We start from the raw sequence: 26736 nt of genomic DNA, 5'->3' as shown, positions 1-26736 counted from the left end.
AAGGAGTCTCCACAGTACTTACCTTAGGGGGCTATTGACCGGGTCGGCCATGAGACAGCCTCCCGGGGTGTGGTTGTGCGGTGTGCGTGTGTAAAACCGTATTGAGCAATCCATTTAAAATCAGTGTCCCGGTAGGCTGACCCACCTAATTGTGGGAGTCTGGGTCACACTCAGCTTTCTCTTTCCTGGGGCACCTCCTCCCAGAAATGGGCCCAGCCCTGTCACCCCTGACGGGGCTCTCACTTCTCCTTTTCCCCAGTCCTTGCCCACTTGTCCCCTAGTCCCCTCTGCCTCCTTCCCCGGTCTTCTGCCCAGGCCTGATCACTGTGCCTCTCCCCCACACAGCCGGAGGATCTGGAGGCCCCCAAGACTCACCACTTCAAGGTGAAGACCTTCAAGAAGGTGAAGCCCTGTGGTATCTGCCGACAGGCCATCACCCGGGAGGGTTGCACCTGCAAAGGTGAGCAGCTGGCCAGGCTCTGGGGGAGGGGGTGGTGGGGAGAGCACTGTCATGGGAACGAGGTGGCCTGGGGCCGGGGCAGATGTCCTCGGGGTCCTAGCCTGGTGCCTGGTTCTCCTGTGGGGAGAGGGGCTACGCACACCAGATGGCAAGCTTGTGGGTGTGTGTGGATGGTACCTGGCCGGTGTGGGTGGCACGGGCATGACCTGTGGCTTGTGAGCGAATGGCCGGGATGCGTGTGGATGATATGAAGAAGGCACGCGGAAGGGGTGTCGCATGGGGATGGCGTGTGGACGGTGCGGGGGAGGTGTGTGCATGTGTGCCCGGCACTGAGGAAGACGCCAAAGCTAGGGAGGACTGCAAGAGGCTCTGAATCCGACTTGGGGGAGAGCCTGGCGGCTGCTGGGCTTTTTCAATCACTGTTCTCATGTGCTTCTGACACGGCCTGGGATTTGGCTGTGACTGTTGCCAGAGAGGTCAGTGTCTTGCCCCAGATCACACAGTAAAATCAGCAGGGGGCCCCCACGCACAGTCTCAGTGACGGTGACTGACACCCCCCGCCCAGCGGCCCTACCAGATGCCTCCTTCTCCTGCCCACCCCGCCTCCCATCAATCACCAGGGCCCCCAGTGTAGTTTGACTCACTGAGCCTCTCCAATTCAGGCTGGCAGCACCTGTCATCCGGAGGGCTGACTTCAGCTCTTGGCTTCCTGGCCCGCGCTCTCCAATCCACCGTCCTCACCAGCTCCGAGAGGGGCTCCACGTAGATCTGGTTATGTCAGCTCCCTGGGAAAAGGTTTGGGAGCCCCCACTATGCTCAAGACAAAGCACTGACTCCTTCCTGTGCCTTCAAGGCCCAGCAGGATCCACCCCGTGCCAGCTCTCTGACCCATCCGCCCTGTCCCCCAAGTCCATACTCACCCCGGCTGCACCTCGCTCAGTTCTGGAATACGCCAAGTATATCAAACATGCCAGAGGGGCCGGGCTCCTTCTTCCCCGAGGGTCTTCACTCACGTGGCTCTACCCGGACTCTCCCCTCCCTCCCTGCCAGTCTCGGTGGGGCTGGGAAGCTGGGCATCAGAGCCTAGGGAGCAATCACGAAAGCACATAGTATGAAAGCACTCACATGGATCTCCTGCAGGGCTCGCAGCCTCCGGAAAGTGCTAGTGTCGCCCTCAGTTTACAGATGAGGAAACCAAGGCTCAGAGTGGTTACGTCTCTTGCCAAGGCACACAGCTGGCTGGGTCCGAGTGGGGTTGTCGGGGGTGTGCCCTCTGGGGGAGGGAAGTCCTCCTAGACAAGGAGTTTCAGCAGTATGTTGGAGGGGGGAGTGGGTGGATGGGAATGTGTGAGTGTGTGCGAATGTGCACGTGGAGGCATTCTAGGCACGTCCTGCTATGCGCAAAGGGCAGAGGTTAATGGTCCTTGACTGAAGAGCTGGGACGCCCGGAAGGAATTTAGGAGGCCAACAGGGACTTTTGCAGTACCAAAGTAAGCCGCATGGTGTCACCCTCCTCCCAAGAGGTCCGGCCGGAAGGTGTCGGGTTAAGGTGGGAGCCGGGAGAGTCAGGAGGGGATTGCTGGGGGCGGCGTTTTCCATTTTGCTTGCGTCACCGCCCCCACCCGACCCGGCCGGGTGAACCTGCTGAAGTTAGCCCCTGAGCCTCCATTCCCTCCACCTCCCACCAGTTCCTTCCTTCCTTCCCTGGTGTGCCTTCCCTTCACCCCAGACCGCCAGCACTCCTCTGATAGGAGGCAGAACAGGGGTGGGGTAGAAGGAAGTCTGGCACTCAATGTCTGACCTTGGCACATCTCTGGCTGAAAATTCTGTAATAGTCTGTAGTCCTAAGTTCCCCAGTTGACCTGGCTTGAAGGCCTGGGTTGAGGAGGGGATGTGAACTTGTGGGAAGGGAAGGCCGCCAAGGTGAGACCTGGGTTTTACCTGGTTCGGAGCCTGGCCCTGCCGGTGTGAACCAGAGTGGAGGGCAGGTGGCCAGTGAGCTGCCAGGCTGGTTTGGCAGCTCTGAATGAGTTATTGAGAAGTGGGAAGAAAGCCAGGACTGCAGCCCAGAGGCACCACCAGGTGTCAGGACTGGGCCGTGGAAGGGCTGGGGCTGGGCCCAGCAAGGGAGGATTGAAGGCTCCCAGCTCTACAGGAGACTACGATGTGCATTCTCAGCAGAGGGTTGGGGTCACCAGGCCTGGGGACGGGGTTGGAGCCACTGGGCTTGCTGGTGAGAGATACAGGAGTGGGCCAACTCTCTGTGTTTTGGAACCAGAAGGTGGCACAAGATGGACAGACCCCCTTATCCACCCACCCACCCATCCATCCACGGCCACCAGCTATGGTTGTACAGGTTGTTCCCCGGCTAAGGGGGTGATTGTGGACTAAAACCCAGGTCATGTTTTGTTCACCAAGCCCAAACCGAAGGGTTTGTGGTGCTCTCTGGTTCCTTTTTTGGTCTTCGAGTCTGGGGTTACAACATGGTCATTCTCTGGATTAGTGGCTGAGGGTGATGAGTGTGGAGGGGTGCATGGGACATCAAGGCTCTGAATTCAGTCTCCTTGCAGTGCTGAGGGCACTCCAAGTGCAGGCATGGAAAGTGAGGGCACTTTCCTAGACCTAGAGAAATGGGGGCATTTGTCCTGTCTCCCTCTGGCTGACCTGCTCTATAGCTTGGACCAGTCTTCTGCTTCCTGCCTTCCGCATTTCACTGTTTAATGTACTATGGCTGAAGGGGTTGGGGTCGATGATGGGGATGGGGAAAGGCGTCAGGGAACCTAGGGTCTAGTTCTGGACGGGGAGACTCAAAGATGGACGATGCAGGCAAAGAACGAAGGTGGCAGGACATTTGGGCATAAGTATGACTAATACACAGGCAGAGAGGTCACTGTGAGACTGTCACCAGTCTTTTCCTTCCCTGAGCCTGTTTCCTCCTGTGTACCATGGGGTTAGTAACAAACCCTGTCCTGCGTCTCTAGGGGGGGTGGTTACTGCGAGGAACACTGAGGTTCTGTGTGTGGCTGTAAAATGAATACCAGTGTTCTGGACTGAGGCTCCCTGTGGGGGAGACAGATGGATGAGACAATGGGAGGAGGAGAGGCCCCAGGCCTTTGTTAGTGGTCCAGGCACTCTGTCTGGCCCTGCCACTCACAGGCTGTATGACCTCAGATAGATCACGTCACCACTCAGGACTCAGTTTCCTCAACTGTAGAGAAGGGGCTGGACCAAGAATGCTCCCTGAGCCCCGGCCAGTGGGAGGGCCTGGAAAACTCCTCTGTTGGAGTCTGTAAAGGCTAGATAAGTCTCCCAGTGTAGGTTGCCACCTCACCTCCTGTGCACACAAGGACATCCACCTGGCAGTCGTGAACTAAGGGCCCTCTGGGCTGGACGCTGTACCAGGTACTGGTGCCGAGACCCAGCCCCTGACCTGGGAAGACAGACATGCCATCAGACAATCACAGAACATGCGGCCAAGCTGACACAGAGGTGTATGAGAAAGGTTGTCTCTGACTTAGCAGAGATTTTCCTGTTAGGCTTCATCAGGGAAGGCAGAAGGAGGCTGGGTCTGGAGGGATGTTTATGAGTTCCTCAGGTCAAACGGTGGGTTTCCCCCAGGTCCTTGGGGGCAGTGCTTTAGGGAGTCTAGGGCCTTGCTAAAGGGCTCTAGCCTTCTGCTAGCCTGAAAGCTGAGAGGAGAGACCAAAATGCCGGCTCCAGAGCCCAAGGATTGCCATCTGGGCCTGGATGTGGGCCTAGTTTTAGACTACCTCCCTTCTCAATGCCACTGACCAGCCTGGAAGGCAGGGGAGGTGCCTGCTGCCTCCCCAGAGTGGGATGTACCCGGGGAAGACAATTCACCTCTCAGTGGGACAAGCCTACTCAGAAGCCCTTACTGGTTGGATTTGGGGAAAACTTGTTTCAGGGAGCTCGTTCTCCCCTGTTATTTCACTGACAATGACAGCTTTTGCCCTGTGTCTGAGGACCTCTTTGGAATCATTGGAGGCAGCCTGGTAGGGTGGAAAGACCCTGGGTTCTTGTTGTGGCTTGCTCCGGTCTGGTTGTGTAAGCTTGGGTGAGACACTTAACCTCTCTGGGCCTGACTTTCCCCTTTCTCTAAAAGAGGGATTGGACTGGATTAGAGGTTCTAAACTGTTCTCCAAAGGAACTGGATTTTTTTTTTTTGGAGATACTTTAGGGGCCTGAGAAGGTAGGAAAAAGGAGAAATCCAAGGGAAGGCTTGAGGGGCTGAGACTCTGGAACCCCTGCCCATTTGAATCAGAAAACCTCTGGTTGTGGGAGTTAAATGTATCAGGAGGCAGAATGGATGGTGGTTTTGTACTTAGCCCAGGTGTCCTGAATTCATATCCCAGCTCTACCGCTTACAAGTGAGAATTTAGGCAGGTCGCATAACCCCTCTGAGCCTCAGTTACCTCTCCTTTCAAATGACACACATCACACACCTCTCTCCTTGAGTTACTTTGGGGATGAAATGAGATAATATGTACACATAAAGGGCTCAGAACAGAGCCTGGTACAGAATGAGCATTCCTGAATGGTAACCAATATCAAAGGAGTCCATGCGCATGATGGTAACCAATATCATAGGAGTCCATGTGCATGAAAGTTTCAAAAGCACTGGACAGGATGATCTAGACGTTTCTTCTTGCTCAACTTCAAAGTCTCATGGCGCCTGTACCTCTGACCATCCCTTGTATTAGTTGGGGTTCTCCAGAGAAACAGAACCAACAGGATGTGTGTATAGATGGATGGATGGGTAGGTAGGTAGTTGATGGATGGATAGAGATAGGTAGGTAATTTGTTTTAAGAAACTGGCTCATGCAGTTACAGAGACTTGGCAAGTCCAAAATCGGCAGAGTAGGTCATCAGGCTGGAGACCCAGGGAATTGCAGTTCAAGTTCTAAACTAGTCTGTTGGCAGAATTTCTTCCTGCTTGGGGAGGTCTTTGTTTTATTCAGGCCTCAACTGATTGGATGAGGCCCACCCACATTATGGAAGTTAATGTGCTTTACTCAAAGTCTCCTGATTTAAATGTTACTCTTATAATAAAAAAAACCCCTTCATAGAAACAACTAGAATAATGTTGAACAACTATTTGAGTACCATGGCCTGCCCAAGGCCATGGAGATCAGCAGAGCAGGGAAGGGCTGTTAGGTTGGGTGGGCAGGTGGGTGGCTGGGCTGGTCACTCTGTCAGCTGGGGAAGAAGCTGAGGCCCATTGGGGGTGTGGGCGGTTATTGCTGGGGTCAGGTGCACACTGAGGCTATGTGCTCATTTTCCAAGCCGAGGCCAGGAGGAAAAGGCCATTTAGATCCCAACAATGTTGGCTTCCTGTGTTCCTGAGAGGCAGGAAGCCACCTCAGGACAGAGTCCTGGCAGCCCAGTGAGCCAGTGAGGCGGGAGCTGGCTGAGGGTTGGGGTTGGGGGTGCATTTTTCCACCCCAGAAGGTAACCTATGGACCCCTCTACACTATGGGGCTCTCAGCTCCCTCTTAGGTCACCGGCTGGTGTATCAGGAGGCAGCTGGTGTATCAGGAGCCTGGAAGGCAGGGGAGGTGCCCTGCTGTGTGGGGGTCACTGTTGACACCCATGGTCAGAGATGGGACTCTTGGGGCTGCACAGAGCTTTGGTTTGATGGGATCCCTCCCCAGGGGGCTTCATCTTGCAGAGTCACTGGCTTCAGAGGCCACTGTCTTCTGTGGGAGCTGCGGAGGGCCACGGTTTGCTCAGGTGGGGTTGATCCTGAGATGTGCATCTGGGAAGGACATCAGGCTGGGAAGGTTGGCATATTCCTGCCCTTGACCCTCAGTGAGGTGTGGTACAGTGTGGAGTGGGCATCCATGTCAATCACAGGCTGGGTGTTTCCTCCAGTGTGTGGGATGTGTGCAGGGTTGGAACCTGGGCTTCCCCCGCTTTCTTCGCTGTTCACTGGAGGGAGGAAGAGACAGGTGGTGACTGGTGGGGAGACCAGTGGGTAACACAGACTCTCACAGCTGGAAGAGGGCTTGAGGACCATCTGTTCCAGGGCTCAGTGATGTAGGGAACTTCAGGGGTAATGTAGGCAAATGAGTGTGAGTCAGCAGGGCGTGGTGGGGACCAGAGAGTGGGAATGACTTGCCTCACGTCACACAACTATATGATGGCCGTTGGGACCGGAAGCCGGGCCTCCTGACTAGGAGTTGGGGGCTCTCCAGTATAATAACAGCAGGGATGAAAAGCTGCTATGCTGTGGGTCGCCCACATATAGGGAGTCAATTAATTCCCATAACAACCCTGTAAAGTAGATACGGTTATTGCCCCCATTTTATAGATGAGGAAATTAAGGCTCAGAGTGGTTAAGTAACTTGTCCCAGGTCACAGAGCATGACCTACATCTGAGCTGAGAGCCAGTCTACACGCAACCAGGTAGGTAAGTGGGTAGATGGAGAACTGGACCAGGTTGGATTGTAGGTAGTATTTGTACTGACACACTCGGAAAGCACTGACCACGGTCCCTATTTGCCCTTTCCCAGCAGGAGCTGAGCTGAAAAGTAGGGCTCACCTACCCTCTCTTGTGTCTGTTTCATTGCCCTGGAACATCAGCCCCAGTGCCAGTGGTTTGGGCTGGGGAGAATTTTTCCAGTTTTAAATGTACTCCACATGTATTGAGCCCCATCTGTATGTCAGACCCTGTGCTAGGAGAAGGGGCAGGATACCAAGCTGCCAAGTTGAACAGGACCTGCCTGGGAGCACAGAGGAGGAGGTGCCTTTGAGTGCCTGATCATCTAGGGAGGGGCGTTTTGAACTGGGCCTCAGAGGATGTATATGAGTTCACCATTTCAGGCCTACTAGCCTCAATGTCCTTTGGGGGAGTTCACTGTGGCAGCAACGGATCTCTTTTGGGACAGTGGCTGGAGGCGAAGACAAGACCTGCCTGTGCAGGGCCTTATAAGCGTGCTGAGGTGCTGGACCAGGTGTTTCTAAGAAGGAGTATAAATGCGATCGGTTTGCACTCGAGAATGGTCTGTGGTTCTGTGGATTGAAGGGGGACAAGGCTGGAGGGGGAGACGGGGCCCAGGGAAGGATAATTGGCCCGAACTGGTGCAGTGGTGGGGGGCTGGCAGGAAAAGGGGGATCCAACAGCCTCTTTGGAGTTACTTTCTGGGACAGGATGACTAATCGTATTGTAGGGTAAGGAGAGGGGAGAAGGGGTTACGGGGAGGAGCATGCTTGTCCCAGGATGCAAGGCAGGACTGAGGAGATGGCCTCTGGCCTCAATTCCCAGCAACAGCCTTTAGCCTCTTGCTTTCTGAGGGATCCTGTGCCCTGGTTTCTGTGTTGTTTATCTGTAGCTACTTAACACATCATCCCCCGACTTAGCAATTTACAATAAATATGCAATTATTATGTCACAGAGTTTCTGAGGGTCAGGGGTTCCCGTGTGACTTAGCTGGGTGGTTTGGACCCTGGGTCCCTCATGAAGCTGCGGCCAGGGCAGTAGTGATCTGAGGGCCTGACAGACAGGGCCTGGAGGATCCAGTTGCCAGGTGGCCCGGGCCTGTGCCTGACAAATGGGCTCAGGCCGGTGGCAGGGGGCTGCGGCCGTTCCTCGCATGGCCCTCTCTATAGCGTCTCGTGGCATCGGGACTCGCTTCTGCCCCAGCAAGTGATCCAAGAGACCAGGGATGAAGCCACAGTGCCTTTGATGACTGAGCCCCAGAAGTCACACAGCAGCCTTTCGATGATATTCATTTGGGTGTATAAAGCAGCCCTGTTCGTTGTGGGAGAGGGTTCCGGGAGGTGCCATTGATCTGGGAAGTGAGAAGCCAGCAGAATGTCACGCTCAAGTTTCAAATTACAGCAGAGGGGATGTGCAAGTCAGAGGAGGAAATACTGCCCCGGGTGTGTGGGGGGTTGCTGAGAAGGGGTGACTAAGATTGTGAGCGCACAGTCCCTGGAGGGCACTCAGGGCAAGAGGGCCTCCTTGGGGAGTGGTGGGCAGGTGCTCCTAAGGTGTCAAAAGCTCTCAGCAGAGCTGCTTGGAACCTGCCACTTGAGTTGAGTTTGCAGAGCTTTTGTCTTCTGGGCTCTGGGGGGTTGGGGGAGGTCTTCCCTTGCTCCCCACTGTAGAGCTTTCAAGGGTAAGTTCTCTGCATTCCAGCACGCAGGGAGCCCTCAGAACATCGTACTGCAGTTGCCCGATGATTTCTCCATCTGCCCTCCATTCAAGGGCATTTGTGGAGTGTCTGCCCACTGTGTGATAGGCAGGGCTGCCCTGTATGGTCATGCAGGCTGTTCACTGCCAAGGGCGCCTACCCGAGGGAGCCCTGGAAGCAGCCACTCTTTGCTCTCCAAACCACACACTCAGGTACAGAGTGGGGTCTGCCTGGAGAGAAGGCACCTCCTTGCCACAAAGATACTCTACTCAGCTGTGTGTCCAAGGGGTTGGTTTGCTCAGAGGGTAAGCCTTTTTCTAATTTGCACAAAGCTGCTGTTTGCTGTTGTGGGCTGGAGCAGATACCGTTCTAGCTACTGGGGATATGGTGCGAATGAGACAGGCATGCTCCTTGTCCTGGTGAGTCTAGTGTAGGGAGAGGCACTATTCATAAATGAGCAGGAATTGCCCACGTTGACTTCAGACTGTGAACTGTATTAAGAAGGAAATTATCAGGGTACCACTGAGAAAGAATATTGGAAGTACGTAATGTAATTTGGGTGGTCAGGAAAAGCCTCTTTGGGGAGATAGATGGCTTGCGGTGGATTCTAGAAGTAGGAGAAGGATTTGGCTTGGGGAACAATAGACGGCTGGGGTGAGGGAGAGTGTTCCAGGCAGCCAGAACAGCAAGTGCAAAGGCCCTGAGGCAGGCAAGAGTTTGGTGCATTCTGTGAACTGTCAGGTATGCAGTATGATACTGGAGGAAGATGGAATCCTGGCTGTTGGTATCTAGACTGGGATCAGGAGGCCCAGATTGGATAACTTAGGGATCCATTTTAACGGATAGTTAAATATTGGGGGCAGAGTATGGCTCAGGGAAAGGCTGAGAGTGGGGTGGGAATGATTAAATGGGGGTGTACATAGATTCCAGGGGAGATCTTCAGTCAGGTCCAACTCATCAATCATTTGTTAAACCTCTACTGTATACCAGGCACTGTGTAGTGTGTGTGTGTGTGTGTGTGTGTGTGTGTGTGTGTGTGTGAGAGAGAGAGAGAGAGAGAAAGAGAGAGAGAGGGAGGGAGGGAGAAAGAGAGAGAGAGAGATCCTTTCTTTGAAGGAGCCCACAGCTGTAGGAACCAAGGAGGTGATGGGAAACATGCTCTCTCTGGTGATACCTGCAAGGAGGTAGGGAACAGTGAGGAAGGCCTCCAGATGAGGGGCCTAGGACTTTTTCCTGAAGGCCTGGGATTTGATTAGCAGAGTAAGGGAAAAGCTCCTTCAGGCTGGAGGTAGTGGCCCAGTGGGGGGCCGGTCTGGCTGGAAAGGCCTTCAGAGCTCAGGCCACACTCAGCCTGAGGCTTTCTCAATTCCATATTCTGAGGCCAGAAAAGAAGGCGTGGGGGTGGGGCTGGGGAGTCTGAAGGGGAGTTGCCACGCTGGGGTAGTGAGAGTGGGGAGACAGAGAAGCAGAAAGGCTAGCAGATGGGCATGACTTGTTTTGGGTGGCCAGGGGTGGATACGTCTTGGTGTGGCCAGGGGCGGAAAAGTCCCTGAGCTGAGCTGGGTGGCTGGTGGGGTCAGGAAAGCCTTGTTCAGCAGCAGCTGAGTCACACGCCTGAGCTGGGGCCAGGACTAGGTTCTGGGAGAACAAGGTCCCAGGCGAGGAGGGCCAATAGCCAAGGTTGAATCCTAGGCTCCACCCATTGTGCCTCTGGACTTCCACTCCCACAGACCAATCAGAAGCCTTGGTATGGAGAGCCCCAGAGCCTCTTTTGGCAACTCTGGGCCTTCCTCTGTGCCTCAGTCTCCCCTTTTGCATTCTGCTGAGAATCAAGTTGGCTCAAAGACAGAAAAGGATTGGAGGAACTGTGGATCCAAGAGGTCAGGGCAGTTGGCTGTGGCTACCAAGGATTTGGGGTTGCAGCAGCTCCCCTGCCTCCCTGACCCCTGTTCTCTAGCCAGTGCTGCTAACCCACTGTCTCAGCAGGTCGTGGGTAGCAAATAAGGTCAAGTCCGTGTAGGAGCTCAGCTCAGGAGACCCCTCACTCCATCTGTGGGACTTGGTGGGAGGGGACCAGCAAACCCCAGGGTGGAGGGCCCTGTGGGTGGGGCAGGCAGGGCTGGGACATTCCAGACGGAGGGAACCCCAGAGGAAATTTGATTCCAGCTTCTGGTAGTGGAAGGGCAGAATTAAGTCCTTTGTGTGTGTGTGTGTGTGTGTGTGTGTGTGTGTATGTTTCAAATGATGGACAAGAAGTTTGTGAGCCTGTATGAGCATCTGTCCGTGTGTCTGTGTCTACACGTCCGTGTCAGGCTGTGTGTTGGTGTCCCTGAGTCAGAGGTTTCCCTTGGGCATGAGTGTGAGTGTGTGTGAGGCTATATGTGTACATATGGTTATGTTTGCACGTCTGGCTGAGTGTACGGGTATAAGTGGTTATGGGTGAGTCTATGTGTGTATGGGTGTAAATGCGAATGTGTGTGTGCACCGGTCTTCTCCTGGACTGTAAATCGGGTCCGTGTGTCCCTCTCTAGGGGAGAGTGAGTGCGATTGTGGTTCCTGGGGTGCCGACTGCCTTCCTGGCACGTGTGTGTGTGTGTGTGTGTGTGTGTGTGTGTGTGTGTATGTGTGTGTGTGTGTGTAAGGGGAGAAGGCCCCCGTTATTCCTTGGCGCGGCTGGCATGGGGCCTGGGTCCGGGCCACCTCTGCCCCTGGCAGGGATCCAGCGGGGGAGTCTGTCCCCCCCTCCCCTCCTCCTGTTTCTCCCACCTTCGCAGGCCTGCCCCAGGGGCTCTGGTGATGGGGGCTCGGTGCCTCCCCAGCCGGAGGGTCCGCAGTCCCCGGCGTTCCCACCCCGCGGGCCCGGGGGAGCTGCGGCAGCGGCCCCCCTCCGCCGCCTCCTCCCTCCGTCCCTCCTTCCCTCCTTCCCTCCTTCCCTCCTTCCCTCCTTCCCTCCTTCCCTCCTTCCCTCCTTCCCTCCTTCCCTCCCAAGCGCGGAGTGCGGGCGGGGGTGGGAGGAGATTCGCCGGAGTTTCCATTTCATACCTCGCGGCTAAACTTTCTTTCTGTGTCTCGCCCTCTCGCAGTCTGCAGCTTCTCCTGTCATCGGAAATGCCAGGCCAAGGTAAGGGGCCGCGGGCCGCCTGGCTCTGCGGGGGGCTCGGGGACGGGACTGGTTCGGGTTCTGGGACGGGAGCGGGGGCACCGGGGGCGCCGGGGGCGCCGGCGGGCCGGGGGAGGTGCGCGGGTTGTCCCCTGCCCCGCTCTTTGTTTATGCTAAGCTTTGGGGCCGGGAACGGCCCGGGTCAAGGTGAAGGCGAGGGCCGGGACTGGGGGGAGGGGGGCGGGGGAGGGGGAGGGGGCTCTGGATGGGGGCCACGGCGGCGCGGGGTCTCCGCAGCTCCTGAACGTGGCTGGCGGGGACCAAGCTCCGAGGTAGGGGCTTCTGAAGGCATTTCCCTTGGTTGGGGGGGGGGGGTGTGATTGTGGGAGTGGAGGAGGAGGAGGAGGAGGAGGAGGTCGCGTTTCAGTTATCCCATGGGCCGCGCAGAGCCCTGGTTGGCCCAATTGGGGCAATCTGGAAAAACTTGGGATGGGGGCCACAGTCAAAAGAGCCCGAGGGCGGGAAAACGGGGTAGGTAGAAGTGGGGATGAGGTTGGAGGTCAGGGTTTCCCTGGGCCTGGAATCTCCTGCGAGACCATCCCACTCTCTTTATTGGCCAGGTGGCACTTTGGCCCTCAGTTTCCCCATCAGTGTTTCAGGGCTGGTCTTGGTGGGAGAGGAAAACTGAGGCAAGAAGGTCAGAAGGACTGCTGGGTCCTGGTTGGCCAGGTTGGCTGGAGCCCTGCTGCATCCTCTCAGGCCTGGACCGAGGAGTGATGGATCACGAGTTGGCTTCTTGGAGTAATGGATTATGATGGATTACTTGGGAGAGCAGCTGTTCTGTCAGATGGGCTCAGCTCTCTGGAGGTGGAAATGCCCTGCCTTACCTGTTACACAGCCCGTCTCTGCATTGTCCCCCATCATTACTTACATCCTCCCTGCCCTCTCACCCCACCTTTGCTGTTCACACCTGATCTTTCAGGAAGGAGTTCCTTGAATGGAAGCAGGAGGGAGGATGTCTCAAAAAGAAGTACTGGGCAGTTGAGGCCCAGGATCCAGTACATCTCATGCTCTGCTTCTTTATTTACTGAGTGACCTTGGGCAAGGCATCTAACCTCCCGGAGCCTCTGTTTTATTCTCAAGGGTATGGGGTAAGAAAAGGTTATTATGAGGATAAAATGGGATAATGCGTGTGAAGTGCGCAGTCCAGTGCCTGACATAAGGCAGGTGCTCAAGAGCAGAGTAGTTGATTATTATCAGTTGGTAGCTCCAAGAGCCAACTGTTGTTTTGGGGAAGGGTGCCCCTGGAGCAGGCAGGTCTGCAAGGGAATCCACTTCTTCCGGAGTGACCTTGCTCAAGCAGGGTACGTGGCCTTGCTGGGGGCATCTCCCCATCTGTGTGTGAACTCCGGGGGTGGGGGTGGGGGAGGGGGAGTGCCCTCGTAGCAGAGGTGCCAACGGCCCGGCTCGCAATGGGCACAGGTGGATGGTCCTGCCCCTCCAGGTGCCTTCTGCTTTTCTGACTCTCCCAGCCTTGCCTTCTTCAGGTGGGGGCAATGGGTTTCTGCTCCTCCCTCCACCTCCCTCCTTGTTCTCTTCGTCCAGAGCAGAGCTTTTCCACCCTTAACTCCAGAACCTTTGTTTCCTCCCTCCTCCCGGTCTACTCCCTTTCTCTCCTGCTTTCTGCACCTGCTTCTCTTAATAACAATGGATGTTTGTACAGTGCTTCAGGCTTTAGAAAGCACTTCAGTGCATTGTCTGATTTTATTCTTTTAATTCCATCACCGCATAAAGCAGGCTGAAAGATCTCCTTGTTTTACAAATAAGCAAACTGAGGCATCCAGAGGTTGGATGACTTTGCCAAGGTCTCACAGTGTAACTCGTCACCCATCTTTGTCCCTGGACCTTTGTGCTTCCTTCTAAATATCCGATCTTGCTGACGTTCCTTAATCCTTACCTGCCCCTCCGTCTTTGCTTTCCATCTCTTAGGGCAGCGGATTCCTTCAACTAGGATAAGGGGATGAACATACTGGCAATGAAGGGTCTGAGTCTGGGTGAACAGGGGCTGAAAGAGGTCCGGAGGTGTGACAGAAGAGGGTTCCCTATTGTACAGCAGCCTCCTGGGGGGTGACAGAGGGATGCCAAAGATGACTTCTGGGGGGGTGTAGCCTGCCTGGTAATTCTTGAAAATATTGGAAGCTCACAATCCACCAGGCTGCGGCAGTCCTGCTCTGCCCAGCCAAGGACGACAACTGAGAGGGTAGAGGTGGCCCGGCAAGGCAGTGGCCAGGCAGACAGAAGGAGCTTTTTGGAGGATTTTCCTCTGTAGGAAATGGGACCCACCGGTGGTGTGAGCTCCACCCAGCTGGCAAGTCTTTCCCCTAAAACCACAGCTCTTATTACCGCCCTGCCTTTTCCTCTGCTGGGAAGGGCGATGTGAGCCCCAGAGCACACAGCAGAGCTCTGTCCTCTGGATTTTACAGCCAGATCAACTTGGAGGTCATTTCATCCACCCCCTTACCTCTAGACAGGATTCATTAAACAAATGTTTATTGAACTCTTTCCATGTGACGCTGTTTTTTTTTTTTTTGTAAGAAACACATTTATTTTAAGACACTTTTTTTTAAATGTTTATTTATTTATTTTGGGGGGGGAGAGAGAGAGACAGACCAACTATGAGTGGGGGAGGGGCAGAGAGAGAGACAATCCCAAGCAGGCTTGACACACAGCATGGAGCCTGATGTGGGGCTCAATCTCGTGACTGTGAGATCATGACCTGAGCTGACATCAAGAGACAGACACTGGTTTTGAAGTGAATAAGATAGATAAGGTGTTTGCCCTTACGGGACTGACACTTTTCTGGGGGAGACAGGCAGTAAATAGGTAAACATGTTATGAAGGAAATGAGCTAAAGCAGTGGGTTAGAGAGTGATTATGTTAGTGTGGCCCCGGAAAATTCAGAGGAAGTATTGCATGAGGTGAGACCCAAATGATGATGTTACATGATGATCTGGAAGATTGAACGAGCAAGTGCAAAGGCCCTGAGGTGAGATGAGCTTATTATGCTTGAAAGGAGGCCATGTCTTGCTGGAGAATAGTAGCCCTGGAGTGTTCTGAGCACATGCCACATGATCTGATCTCTATTCTGAGAAGACTCCTCTGGCCTTGAACAGGCACAAGAGTAGGGTAGGGAGAGGGGTCAACAGGCTGCTGATGTTGGCCAGGTGAAGGGGGCTGGTGGTTTAGGCCGTGGTGCTTGCAGGAAAAGCAGTGAGAAGGGGCCAGGTCTGGGATACATTCTGGGGTAGAGCCCAGAGCTTGGCTGATGGATGAGATGTTGGGTATGTGAGAGAGAATGGGCTCAAGGATGACTCCCAGGTTTTTGGCCAGAGTAACTGGCCACGTGGTTCCATTTACTGAGATAGATGGAGTGTGTAAGAAATTTCTAGGTAGGAAGGTGCCAGGATTTCTGCTTTGCCTGATTTCTTATTTCACAGTCCTTCTTGCACATGCTGGGGATTTCTTGTTGATGTGTGTCCTCTCCTGTCCTCTCAAATTCAGCCCATGCTGGCTACCCCTCTGGTGAGTGGATCATTCTGGACCCCTTAACATGCCACCTTCCAGACTGTTCCTGCAGCATGAACCCATGGCTCTGAGCTGAGAGGGGCTATATTATTTATATGAAGCAATATGATATAACAAACAACCCCCAAATCTAGTAGCTTAAAGCAGCAACAAACATTTATTATCTCATACAGCTTCCATGGGTCAGAAAGTTTGGAGTGGCTTGGCTGGCTGATTCTGGCCTGGAGTCTCTCATGGGGTGGCAGTCAAGATGTCAGCTAGGGCTGCAGTTATCTGAAAGTCCGACTGAGGCTAGAGGAGCTGCTTCCAAGGTGGTTCATTCATGTGGCTGGCAATTTGGGGCTGGCTGTCGGCAGGAGGCCTCAATTTCTCACCACATGGCACTCTCCCTAGGCTGCTTGAGTGTCCTTACAACATGGCGGCTGGCTTCCACAAAGTGGGTAATTCAAGGCAGAGCAAGGTGGAAGTCACAATGTCTTTTATATCCTAGCCTTGGAAGGCAAATACTGTTATTTGTACAATATCCTATTGGTTGCATAGGTCATCTTCATTGTGGGGGGGGGGCGATATAAAGACACGAATACTTGGAGGCAAGAATCAGTGGGGGCCACCTTGGAGGCTGACCATACAGATGCCCAGAGAGAAGGCACGGTGGATCTGGCTCCTGGGGGGCTGTGAGAGCGTTGGGAAGGGCAGAGATGTAGGAGTCAGACATACCTGGGTTTCAACTCTACCCCTGCTGCCTTCCAGCTATGTGGGCTCTGTCGTAGAGGAATAAATGGATACCAGCACCTAGTAGACAGCTTTCTCCTTTCTTGAACCACAGGCGGAGAAGGGTTATCTATTCCAGATATTCTTTGCCAGCTCTTTACCACTTGGACCTGCTTGAGAGAAAATGCTTAGTGCTGGTAGAGGAGGGGCCTCAAAGTATATGTTAAATACCTGTTTACTGCACAAAGGAGGGCTGAGAGTTAGGTTGCACCCTCAAGTTTCTAGAATAGTGCCTGACCCCACTATTCTAGAGGTAGGGGTTCCAACGAAGGAGTAAAGGAATAGAATCAAGGAATGTTGAGGGACAAGAAGTTCCCATTTAGAGAGAGGCTGTGGAGGGGGGTGGTGAGGGGAGGGTGTGAGAGCAGGAAAGAAGGAGTAGCAAATGGGTTCATAATTTCCCTCCAAAAGCCCTCTTACCTTCCAACAGAGACTGACTCCACATAGTAATTTTAGTCATTTACATTTTCTAGCTGAGGTATAAGTTATGTACCATCAAGTATACATTGATAAGTCTGTACCTATATATGAACCAGATCAAGATCCAGAACATTTCCAGCACCCAGAAGTGCCCTTATGCGCCCCTCCAAGTCAGTATCCCCCAAAGGTAATTTCTAGTCTTACTTGTACCGTCCCAGATTACTGGCCTCTGTTTGAACTGCATACGAATTGACTCCTACAGTGTGTTGACTCTTGCTCCTGACTTATTTCACTCACCATTAGGTCTGGGAGGCTCATCTGTGTGCGTGCACACTGTAGCGGTTCATTCTTTTTGATTGCTGTGTTGTATTCCAGCATATGAATAAACCACAACCTGTTTATCCATGCCACTGTTGATTGCCAGTTGGGTGATTTCCAGTTTGGGGCTATTATGAACAGACGTGCTATGAACATTGAATCATCTGGATTTACACAGATCTTTGCAACACACAAAACGTTTCCACTCATCTTCTCGGTTCTGTGATGTGGGCTGGACTCATGGTAGTCCTATTTTATAGATCCAAAATTGAGGCCTGGGGAGGGTAACCATCTTGGCTAAGGGCCAGTGGTCTTCTACATGATTCTGGCCCTGCTCTTGGACCCATGGGTGGGAAGCAGGTGAGAAGGGAAGAGAATGAGAGAGAGAGAGAGAGAGAGACAGAGACAGAGAGCAGGCTGGCTTGGGCACTGGAGACACCCCATAGTGCATGCAAACACCACCCTCCAGCTCCCGGCTCTGAATCTCTTGAAAGAAGTGGTCCTAAGCCTCCCTTAGTCCCTACCCCTGTGTCTCATGGGGCCCTTGTTTGTCCCCAGTTTTTTCTTTCCTGTTAGGGATTAAAATGGATGGCCCAGGATTTGTCTCCCACTTTTATTTCAGTACACGCACAGTGTATATATACACGGCAGATTTTCTTCTGCTTTGTGTTTCTTCTTGCTCCCCTGCTCTATGATGCCACAACCTCCAGGTACATTTTATGTAGCTAGCTGTGTATCATCTGTTTATCTATTATTTTATTTATTGAAACAATTTTTAATGTTTATTTTTGAGAGAGAGAGAGAGAGAGAGAGAGAGAGAGAGAGAGAGAGAGAGAGAGAGAAGGAGCACCAGCACAAGCAGGGGAGGGGCAGAGAGAGAGGGAGACAGAAGATCCGAAGCAGGCTCTGTGCTGACAGCAGAAAGCCTGATGTGGGCTCGTACTCATGAACTATTGAGATCACCACCTGAGCTGAAGTCAGACACTCAACTGACTGAGCCACCCAGGCGCCCCATTTATCTATCACTTTAAAGGCAACTTGTAATTTTAGAGTTGTTTTAGATTTACGGAATAGTTGCCATGATAATACAGAGTACCTGCATAGCCCACACGGTTTCCCTAATCCCCAGATACATTTTTGAGAAATGCTTTTCTCACTCCTGATTTGCTCCTTGTTTTGAAATAGCCGTCCCCGCTGAAGAGAGCGGCTCCTTCCAGCAAAGTGCTCCTCACCCGTTCCCAGGTCAGAGAAGAGTTAAATGAAAGGACCAGGCAGCCGGGCAGGCAAAGTGCCCACTCCTCAGGCTCCGGGCAGCTCCCACTCACCTTCTGCTTCTTTATCTCTCTCCTTCCCTCTTCCCAGACCCTGGCTCTTCCCTGTCCCGAGCACCAGCAATGACTTGGTCTCCTCCCCTGTCCCAAAGGGGTTTAAATCCCGTCCTTTAAGCTTGAAAGGAAAGGAAATCCCATAATTAACCCCCACCTTTCAGTCATATTATACACCACCTTTACCACTCTCTCATAAACACACCTGCGGCTTTCCTTCACAATTGTGTTGGAGGCTTGGAGAATTCTCCTGCTGTCCCGGGTATAGTTGGACTGAGGGTTGTGGGGGGTGGGTGTGTTTCATGCCTTGGGACCCATTGAGTCTTCTCTGGCCCTGGAGGCGGAATATTGAGTTTAAATCCTGACTGCATGGATAATTGGTTGCGTGACCTTGGGCAAGTTGCTTTACCTCTCTGAGCTCCATTTGCTCATCTGTATCATGGGGATTATAGTAGGGCCTATCCTGTAGGACTCTTGTGAGCACTGAGAGTGATGACCCAACTGTAATGCCAAGCTCAAAATCAAGTGGTCAAAAAGTTGCTAATATTTATTATTATTATTATGTTTAATGTTTTATTTACTTTTGAGAGGGAGAGAGGGACAGACAGACAGAATGTAAGCTGGGGAGGGGCATAGAGAGAGGAAGACACAGAATCCAAAGCAGGCTCCAGACTCTGAGCCGTCAGCACAGAGCCTGACGTAGGGCTTGAACTCACGAACCATGAGATCATGACCTGAGCTGAAGTCAGGTGCTTAACCGACTGAGCCACGCAGGTGCCCCAATATTTATTATTTTACATTCCTTCCGCCTTCTCCTAACTCATGAAAGGTGGGGAGAATCTGGAAGACCAACATAGCTGACTCGAGACTAGATGCTTGCCTATGTTTTCTTCTCTTCTTTCCGTTATCAAGGAGGCATCAGGAAATGGTGCAGGTGAATATAATGTGTCTTTTGCTTGTTTGCTTGCCCCAAGGCACCTGAGATTGTAGCACTGGCTTTCAAGACCTTGTCTGTGCATTAGAATCACCTAGGGGCAATAATGATGCCTGGGTCCTTCTCCCCAGAGAATCTGATTTAATTGGTTTGCGGCATGACCCAGGCATTGGGATTTTTACCAGTGGCAACTAGCAGTGGGAGTGTAAAATGGTACAACCATTTTGGAAAACAGACTGTTCCTTATTAAGTTACATACACGGTTGCTCCCTGACACAGCAATTCCACTCCAAGGTATTTACCCAAGAGAAATGGAAACATGTCCACGAAAATGCGTGCATATCCATAGCAGCTTTATTCACAGTAGCCCCTACCTGGGAAAACCCCAATATTCAATAACAGGTGAATGCAGAAATTGTGATATAATGGCCCAGTGGAATACTACTTAGCAACGAAAAGGAGTGAACCGTTGTTCCGCATAGCACTGGAGGTGACTGTCAAAAACACTGTTGAGTGAAAGAAGCCAGACACAAAAGTACACACTGGCTGATTCCATTTTTATGAAATTCTGGAAAGTATGAAGCTGTCGTGGCACAAAGCAGATTAGTAGTTTTCTGGCCCCGGGGGTGGTAGGAAGACTGACTGCAAAAGGGTGTGAGGGAACTTTTTTTGGGTGATAGAAATGTTCTTTATCTTTGTTGTGGTGGTAGTTATGCACATGTATCCATCTGTCAAACTCATTGGACTATATGCTTAAAAGGGATGTGTTTATTGTATGTAAGTTCTGTCTCAATAAAGTTGATTTAAGTAAAAGCCTGCCAGGCGAGTCCTCTTTGCGACCAGATTTGAAAACCAGTGGTCTGCAGCTTCTGGAGACCTCTCCATCCTTTCCCTCTTGGCCACTCTCTCTCTCTCTCTCTTTGGTAACAAGTATATTGAGGTATAATCCACATACCATACAATTCACTCATTTAAAGTGATAGTTAAGTTTTTTGTTTTTTGCATATTCAGTGTTCTGTGACCATCAACATCAGAACCTTTTTGTCCCCTTGAAAAGAAACCTGTACATTATAGCTGTCACTTCTCAGTCTCTCTATCCTTTCCCCCCACCCCTGCCCCAGCCCTTAGCAACCACTGATCTACTTTCTGTCTCTACATATTTCCCTGTTCTGGAGATTTCATACGAATGGAATAATAGAATGTATGGTGTTCATTTAATGATTGGCTTTTTTCGTTTCACATAATGTTTTCAAGGCACATCCTTTCTATGGCTGAATAACATTCCATTATGTGAGGTTATCCGTTCATCAGTTGATGGATATTTGGGTTGTTTCCACCTTTTGATTATTATGAATAATGCTGTCATGAATATTCACGTACAAGTCTTTTTGTGACCGTATGTTTTCATTTCTCATGGGTATACGGTTGGCCCTTGAACAGCACAGGTTTGAACTGCACGGGTCCACTTGTAGATTTTTATAGTACAGTACTGTAAATGTATTTTCTTCTCCTTATGATTTTTTAATCAACATTTTCTTTCCTCTAGCTTACTTTATTGTAAGACTACAGTATATAATACATATGCTATAAAATGTGTGCTAATTTTGAGTAAAAAACGTGTTAGTTGACTATGTTATTGGTAAGGCTTCTAGTCAACAGTAGGTTATTCGTAGTTAAGTTCTTTTGGAATCAAAAGTTATATGGGGATTTTCATGCGCCGGCTGTTGGTGCCTCTAACCCCCTCGTTCAAAGGTCAACTGTATATGCCTAGGAGTGGAATTGCAGGGTCATATGGTAACCCTGTTTAACTTTTTGAGGAACTGCTAGGCTGTTTTTCAAAGTAGCTTATATTAGTTTTCGAGATCTGCTATACCAAAGTACCAAAACCTGTGACCTAAAACAACAGAGATTTATTGTCTCACGGTTCTAGGGGCTGGAAGTCCAAAGTCAAGGTGTTGACGGGGCCATGTTCCTCTGAAAGCTGTAGAGGAAATCCTTTTCCTCTTCCCAGCTTCTGGTGGTTTGCTGGCAATCTCTGGCATTTCTTGTCTTATAGATCCATCACTCCAATCCTGTCTTCATGTGGTATTTTCCCTGTATGTCTCCACATTATCTTCCCTCTGTGTCCAAATTTTTATAAAGACACCAGTCATGTTAGTTTAAGACCTATAACAATAACCTCATCCTAACTTGATTATCTCTATAAAGAACCTACTTCCAAATAAGGTCCCCATTCTCAAGTATTGGGGATTCGGACCTCAGCATATCTTTTTAGAGGGACACAATTCAACCTGTAACATTGCTATACCTTTTACATTCTCACCAGTAATGTATGAAGGTTATGATTTCTCCATGTCCTTGTCACTGCTTATCTGACTTTTTGATTATAGCCAGCCTAGTGGATATGAAGTGACATCTCATTGTGGTTTTGATTTGATTTCCCTGATGACTAGTGATGTTGAGCATCTTTTCATGTACTTATTGGTCATTTGCTTTATCATCTTTGGAGAAATGTCTGTTCAGATTCTTTGACCATTTAAAAATTGGGTTATCTGTCTTTATTATTGAGTTGTAAGTGTTGTTTATAGGTTCTTGATACAAGTCCCTTATCAGATATGATTTGAGATATTTTTCCCATTCTGTGGGTTGTCCTTTCATTTTTCACAAAATTGTAAAATTTTGATACAGTCTAATTTATTTCTTTTTTCTTTTATGACTTTTGCTTTTGTGTCGTACCTAATAATTCATTGCCGAATCCAAGGTCATAAAGATTTGCCCCTATGTTTCGTCTAAGAGTCTAATAGCATTGGCTCTTTCAGGTAGGTCTTTCATCCATGTTGAGTTAATTTCTATATTGGGTATGAGGTAAGGGTTCAACTACATCCCTTTGCATGTGGCTATCCAATTGTCCCAGAAGCATTTGTTGGAAAGACTGTTCTTTCCCCACTGAATGATCTTGGCAACTCTGTCAAAACTCACTTGACCATAGATGTGTGGGTTTATTTCTGGATTCTTAATTCTGTTTCACTGATACATACGACTGTCTTTATGCTAGTACCACACTATTCTGATTACTGTTGCTTTGTGTTGTAAATATTAAAATTGGGAAGTGTGAGTCTTCTGTGTTGTTCTTTTTCAAGATTACTTTGGCTATTCTGGGTCCCTGGGTTTTAGGATCAGTCTATCAATTTCTAAAAAGCAATCTGCTGGGATTCTAATAGGGATTGCATTGAATTTATAGATTGATTTGGGGAGTATTACTATCTTAATGATATTGAGTCTTCTGATCCATGAGCATGGAATGTCTTTCTGTTTATTTAGATCTTCTTTAATTTCTTTCAACATGGTTTTGTAGTTTTCTGAGTATGTTTTGTAAAATTTATTCCTAAGTATTTTAATCTTTTCTATGGAAGAAATGGATTTCTTTAAATGAAATTGTTTTCTTAACTTCATTTTTAGATTATTCATTGCCAGTGTATAGAAATGCAATTATTTTTGTATATTGGAGATTTATCCTGCAACACGATGAACTCATTAGTTCTAATAGTTTTTTAAGGGATTCTTTAGGATTTTCTATACAAAATCATATAACCTGTGAATATAGTTTCACTTCTTCCTCTCCAACCTGAGTGTTTTTTTTATCCCCCTCCCCCCAAATTGTCCTGGCCAGAACCTCCAGTATAATGTTGACTTGAAGTAGCCAGAGCAGAAATCCTAATCTTGTTCTTGACCTTAGGGGAGGCATTCAGTCTTTTACCACTAAGCATGATGTTAGCTGTGGGGTTTTTTGGTGATACTCTTTGTCAGGGGCATTTTCTTTTATTTCTAATTTGTTGAGTGTTTTTTAAATCATGAGATATGGCTGGAGTTTGTCAAATCTTTTCCTGCATCTATAGAGATGATTATGTGGTTTTTGTATTTTTGTTCTTTGATATGGATTGTATTATAGAATGGATTAAATTAATTGATTTTCAGGTGTGAAAACAGGCTTGCATTCCTGGGGAGAATCCCATTTGGTCATGGTGCATAATTATTAGTGCATGTAGCTGGCTTTATTTTTTAGTATTTTGTCAAAGGCTTTTGCATCTCTATTCATAAGAGATATTGGTCTTTAGTTTTTTTTTTTTTCTCTTGTAATGTCTTTGTCTGGTTTTGGTATCAAGGTAATAAGGATCTCATACAATGAGTTGGGAAGTGTTTGTTCTTCTTCCAATTTTTTAAAGAGTTTGTGAAGAATTGGTATTGGTTCTTCTTTAAATGTTTGGTAGAATTCACATGTGAAGCACTTTGGGTCTGGGTTTTCCCTTGTGCATAGTTTTTTGATTGCAACTTTGAGCTCTTCGACTTGGGTTGTCTGTTTCCTCTTGAGTCAGTTTTGGAAGTTTTGTTTAAAAAAATTTTTTTTTTACATTTATTTATTTTTGAGAGACAGAGAGAGACAGAGCACAAGTGGGGGAGGGGCAGAGAGAGGGAGACACAGAATCCAAAGCTGAGGTCCAGGCCCTGAGCTGTCAGCACAGAGCCCAATGTGGGCTCAAACTCACGAACTGCCGAGATCATGACTTGGGCCGAAGTCAGATGCTCAACTGACTGAGCCATCCAGGTGCCCCTGTTTTGTTTTGTTTTTGTTTTTTTTTTTTTTAAGGATTTTGTCCATTTCCTCTTGGCTATCTAATCTATTGGCATACGGTTGTTTATAGTCTTCCTTCATGATTCTTTTTATTTCTGTGAGGTCAGCAGGAATGTCTCCTGTTCCATTTCTTTCTTTTCTTTTTTTTTTAATTTTTAAGCATTTACTCATTTTTGAGAGAGAGAGAGACCGCGTGCAAGTGGGGTTTGGGACAGAGAGAGAGAGGGAAACACAGAACCTGAAGCAGTTTCCAGGCTCTGAGCTTTCCACACAGAGCCTGACGTGAGGCTCGAACTCACGAACCGTGAGATCATGACCTGAGCCAAAGTCAGACACTTAACCGACTGAGCCACCCAGGCGCCCCAAACTCCTGTTCCATTTCTGATTCTAGTAATTTGAGTTTTCTCTCTTTTTTTCTTGGTCAGTCTACCTGGATGTTTTGCCAACTCTGTTGGCTTTTTCAAAGAATCTGCTTTTTCTCTTACTCTTACAGGATTTTTTGTTGCAATCACTTTGGTTAAAGCCACTGTTTATTGAGTGTCCTCTGCAGGGTGGCTACTTGACCCTCAACTCATTTAATCCCTGAAAAAACACACATAAAGCAAGTGCAATTGGCTCCACTCTCAAATGAGAACACTGAGGTGAAATACTTTGTGCCAGTCATGAAGCTGGCAGGCAGTGGACCTGGGGCTCCAAAGCCTGATCACTTTTCACTGCAGCAGGGGACCTCCCCTGTTCTGCTCTCAGCCTCTCCTCTCTGCTGCCGAGGTTTGTTTTCTGATTTCTAAGGGGAAGAGCCATGGGTCACGGTTCCCTCACATCACCTGTCAGTGGAACTCAGCATCATCTGGGGAGCCTGTTAAGCGTATTCCTGCCACCCTCAGCTTTGATTCAGTGAGACTGGGCTTGGGTCCAGGGATGTGCTTTATTGTCTACCATTCCTAACAATTCTGATGCTGGGGTTCCCTGACAGCACCTGAGTAACCCATGTTTGCCCCTGGAAACTCCTCCTCAACTTTCCTGGGGGCAGGCCCTCTAGGAGCAAGCCACTGGTTCCTCTGGGCTCTGTGTTCTCCTGGCTTCTGTTTCTCCTGGGGTGCCAGTCAAGGCCAAGGTAGGTCTTGGGCGGGAAGCTGTTTTCTCTCTGCTTTATAAAAATTTGCAAGAAGTTGTAACAACCCACGCACCCCTACTTCATCTTCCTAAAGTTCTTGCTGAGGTAATAGAGTATAGGACCTTCAGGAGTTAATAAGTTAGCTTGGAGTGTGTCATAAGCAGTTAGTGCACACACACATACACGCACGTACACCGGCAGGGAGGGGGCGAGGCGAGGGGGTGGGGGGGCAGAAAGTGACACTGAGCTGTGACTGGCTTCTCATTTTCCTGGAATGTGGCTCCCAAAAGGTCTCATGGGTTTCAGCGTTTCTGACTCTGAGGCTGTGTAAACATCACACAGGGGGTTGCTGCCTCTGAGAGAACAGAGGAGTGAGAAAGGGGGAGGGTGGGAGCCCAGAGCAGGGAGAGAGGGCAAATTGGAGCCAGAGAGGGAGAAAGGAGAGGGAAATCCTGGGGGTCTTGTTGAAACAGGACACGTGGTGAGGTATGTGGGAGGGAACAGAGGCCAGCAGCTTCCCACTACGAGCAAGCATGAGGGATCTGGTGAGGGCTGGGGTCCGTGGTGTGAGGGCAGAGGGCAGAGGGCCCTGTGAAGATTAGGAGGCTTGTCAGTGGTGTGGGAGAGAACGGGGTGACTCCTGGACCCCTAGCCCACACTAGCCTCCCCTACTCCTTCCAGTTTTTAGCTTGGGAGTTAGCAGTCTTTCCTGGAGCTGGCTAAGCACAGAGGGTGAGGAAGGGCTGGGCTCCCCGCTCCTGGGGCATGGTGAGCCCGGTAGCTAGGAACTACAGCTCCTGCCTCCTGGCATCCTGAGTTGCCTCTGGAGAACCCGGTATTCTCTCCTGCATTGCTCTTTCTAGGGGCCAAGACTGTCTTAGCCTTCTGAGCCTCCCAAGCCGTTGACCTAGAACAGCTTCCGGAGCCCACATGGCCTGAGAGGGGTCCCGGTGGAGTTGGAGCTGCTCTGGCCTTGGGCCCAGGTGGATCTTGACTCTGCCACTTACATGAACTGTGTTATGTCTGACAAGTCACATAACCTCCGAAATCTGATTTCCTCACCAGTATAAAAATGGCGACATCGATACCAGTCAACCTTGCAAGGTCGCTGTAAGGATCAGAGAAAGTGTGGGTAAAATCCTGGCATGTGATAGGCTCTTTATCGATAGATGATAACTCTTAGTCATTCTATTATTCTGAGACCCAAGGATAACAAACATCTAAGTGCCCCAGAAATCCACCAGCCATCAGGCCCCACCAACTCCAGAAGAATGACAGTGACCCACACTCTGTTATCCTGCCCCCACGTTGGTTCCTCTGCCTGAGGCTACCTGCTGACCCCCTGTCCTGCACCCTGCTTTTTGCTCTGCCCAGGAGCTGTGAGGCCCCGCTCCCTCTCTCTGAGAGTTCTGCGCTCTGGCTGATGAGTGACATGAGTGACTTGGTCATTTGTCCCCTGGAGCCAGCAAGCAGGGTGGGATGTTAGCAGGGGGCCATTAGGAAAAGGGGGGTATATATATCCTGAGGCACAAGAAAGCACAGAGTGAGTCACAGATTAACCCCCTGGCCTGTTTCCACCTGCTGGGCTGAGGCACCCAAGCGAGGGTGTTCAGAGGTGTCTGGGTTCAAACTGGGTTCTGTTTAAGGAAGCCAGGGAGGAAGGTCACTCATGGGTCATACGTGATTGGAGGAACAGCTTAAAAGCTCCAGTGCCCTCTCCTGCACTCGGAAAATCACACTGGCTTGAATTCCACCATCAGAGCCTGGCTTACAAAGATCCTCTCTCCTTGCATGGTCAGGATCCATTTAATCCAATCCTTGCAACAACACGGAAAGGTAGGCATTAATGTAATCCCTTAGGGCACAGAGGAGGAAACAGGCTGAGATGGTGAGCAGTGGGTTCACACAGTCAGGAAGGTGATA

At 50.4% G+C, this 26736-nt stretch overlaps 1 protein-coding gene across 7 annotated transcripts in view; it reads left to right on the top strand.

Moving 5' to 3' along the window:
* Nucleotides 1-26736, top strand: part of TNS1 (tensin 1) — a 192710-nt gene that overhangs the window by 11808 nt on the left and 154166 nt on the right. For all 7 annotated transcript variants that reach the window (XM_027050960.2, XM_027050969.2, XM_027050936.2 and 4 more), the window contains exons 2-3: nt 346-460; nt 11700-11737. In XM_027050960.2, the coding sequence (XP_026906761.2) occupies nt 346-460; nt 11700-11737 (153 nt within the window). The remainder of the gene's footprint in view (nt 1-345; nt 461-11699; nt 11738-26736) is intronic.

Source organism: Acinonyx jubatus, chromosome C1 (assembly GCF_027475565.1).
Source record: "Acinonyx jubatus isolate Ajub_Pintada_27869175 chromosome C1, VMU_Ajub_asm_v1.0, whole genome shotgun sequence".
NCBI classification, from domain to species: domain Eukaryota; kingdom Metazoa; phylum Chordata; class Mammalia; order Carnivora; family Felidae; genus Acinonyx; species Acinonyx jubatus.
This window is presented reverse-complemented; position numbering and strand designations above follow the sequence as displayed.